This window comes from Limulus polyphemus, unplaced genomic scaffold (assembly GCF_000517525.1).
Source record: "Limulus polyphemus unplaced genomic scaffold, Limulus_polyphemus-2.1.2 Scaffold85060, whole genome shotgun sequence".
Taxonomy (NCBI): Eukaryota; Metazoa; Arthropoda; class Merostomata; order Xiphosura; family Limulidae; genus Limulus; species Limulus polyphemus.
The window spans coordinates 1-2,594 of NW_013750656.1; the positions used below are offsets into that span (position 1 = coordinate 1).

Below are 2,594 nucleotides of genomic sequence, written 5' to 3' on the forward strand. Positions count from 1 at the left end.
GTAATGTAATAAGTGTAAATGATATATGGTTACAATGACCGGGCATGCAGGTGTAATGTAATAAGTGTAAATGATATATGGTTACAATTATTACCATAGACCGGGCATGCAGGTGTAATGTAGTAAGTGTAAATGATATATGGTTACAATTACGGTAATAATTGTAACCATATATCATTTACACTTATTACATTACACCTGCATGCCTGGTGTAACCATATATCATTTAGACTTATTGCATTACACCTGCATGCCCGGTAACCATATATCATTTACACTTATTACATTACACCTGCATGCCCGGTCTAAAAAGGCACCAGATTTATCTAACTACTGTAACTAATTGCTGCTTCTATTAAAAAAACATTGTATTCATTGATTCTTTTTTTCAATTGTATTTGATCTAGTACTTTAATAAGGCTTGTCAGTTTGCATGGCCCACAAAACAGGTTAATTCTTTACTCAGAATCTATCCCTAAATTTGTGCATAACTGTATAACAACTGTAAGATAAACCCGAAGCTCTACTTAGGTGTAACTGTCATTATGTTATGGTAAAAATGTCAGTCCATAAGTTCTCCATGAGGCTAACAGTTATTATGTTAAATTCTTCTTGATACAGATAATCATAACATACTTGTCCTAAAACAAGTATTATAATTGAAAATATCTAAAGACGTCACATCCAACTATAAAGATGCATGATAATGTGTAATAATAAAAGTTCCAGACTTACCAAAAGCCCTGGCAACTCTTTCAAGTATTGCCGAACATTCTCATGCCAAGATGTTTTACCAAGCAAGTAGTGACCATAACCATCTCCTGCTATTTCTTGAAGCTCTGCCACATCACCAGTCTGTAGAGCCTTGTTAGTTTTCTCTATGACCATCTTTGGAATGACTTCTGTGTGTGTGTGATAAATTATTTAACTTACTAAGCTAGAAACTTCATATCAAAACCTCCTTCACCACAAAAATAAATCGATCAATAAAGGATATATCTTTATATATATATATTTCATTTGTTAACAGTAACAGTATTTGAGTATGGTATTTGAAAGTAGTTTAAAATATAATTGTTTTTGCGATGTCAAGAGTAACAAGAAAAAAATTCCCAATTTTCTATTAATAAAATTTCAAAAACTTTTTTTTTAGTATTGTAAGAACAAAGAATAATAACAATAGTTTTTATGATTTTGGTAGCTTTATAATTATCCAATTATACTTAAATAATGATACTTGTTACATAAAATTACTCCAGTAATACTGCAAAGTTATGACCAAATATTCTTTAAAATACTGTCATTCTTTCTTAGAATGGGAACATAAGAGAATTAAACAATTGGTTATCTTATTTTTTTGTTATAATTTCATATAGAAAGTACTTATTTCTTCAACACAAAATCTAGCACATAGTATTTTACCTTACTTTCACATTTTTATTATTTTATGATAATTACAGTTGTTAATTATACATCTGTTTCTGGTATTATGGTAATAATTGTAACCATATATCATTTACACTTATTACATTACACCTGCATGCCCGGTCATTAAAATAGAAGCAGCAATGAATTGCAGTGGTTAGATAATTCTGGAGCCTTTTAAATAGAAGCAGCAATGAGTTGCAGTGGTTAGATACATAAATCTGGTGCCTTTTAAATAGAAGCAGCAATGAATTGCAGTGGTTAGATAATTCTGGAGCCTTTTAAATAGAAGCAGCAATGAGTTGCAGTGATTAGATAAACCTTAAGAATCACTGCCACAAAAAGAAGGGCATGATATAAATATTCTCTGTGAAATTATTATTTCTTTTTGTAATTAATATTAATAATAAATAATTTTTTCAATATTTAGTTTTTAGTTTGTTCACCCTAATTTTAAAAGAATTTGAAACCCTCGAATATTATATTATTGACAACATATTAAACTATATTCAGAAAATTACAGTATTGTTTGAAATACAGGACTCAAAACTAAGTTTGTAATACACATGTTTTAATTATTCATTAGGAGTCAGATGCTACTGTTCAACAAGCCCTGAGGGCAGGGGATCTAGAAATGGTTGCAGAACATGTGACCAAGAACGAACAGTTGCTGAATTTCAGGGATGAGAATGGTGAAATGATTGTTCATCAAGCTATTACTTATAACCAGTTTCCCATTCTACAATATCTTGTGGACCAATTTCCACAAACTGTAAAACAGAGGGACCGTGTAAGTAAATGTATCATATTTCAACACTTTTCCAGCTTCTGTTTGGTTATTAATAGATTATGATGTAACTGACAGTTACTTATTAGGCTCAAATAAATCTTACAACCATATTTTTGTATAAAAACCTAAATGTGCTTCTTTGATTAACAGTATCATATTATGAAATTAATATATGTTTTCTTTTTTTACCACTTGAATGAATAAATTTGAATTTTTTTGCATTTTTAGGGAGGGCGCACAGGCCTTCATATTGCTGCCATACAGAAGAATGAAGCAATGTATGAATTGCTTCTTTCCAAAGGTGGTGACCCTAAGGCACTTGATCAGGTAATACTGGATTTTTTAGTGACCCTAAAGCACTTGATCAGGTAGTACTGGA

General features: G+C 30.6%; 1 protein-coding gene across 1 annotated transcript; it reads left to right on the plus strand.

Annotated features, from left to right (window-relative positions):
• Positions 1 to 1,085: 1,085 nt before the first annotated feature.
• Positions 1,086 to 2,542, plus strand: LOC111084638 (ankyrin repeat-containing protein P16F5.05c-like; the record flags this gene model as incomplete). The annotated part of the gene is made up of 3 exons (XM_022381283.1): positions 1,086 to 1,094; positions 2,012 to 2,215; positions 2,444 to 2,542. Coding segments are annotated over exons 1-3 (312 nt in total), but the record flags the coding sequence as incomplete, so codon positions are not given.
• Between the last annotated feature and the right edge of the window lie 52 nt (positions 2,543 to 2,594).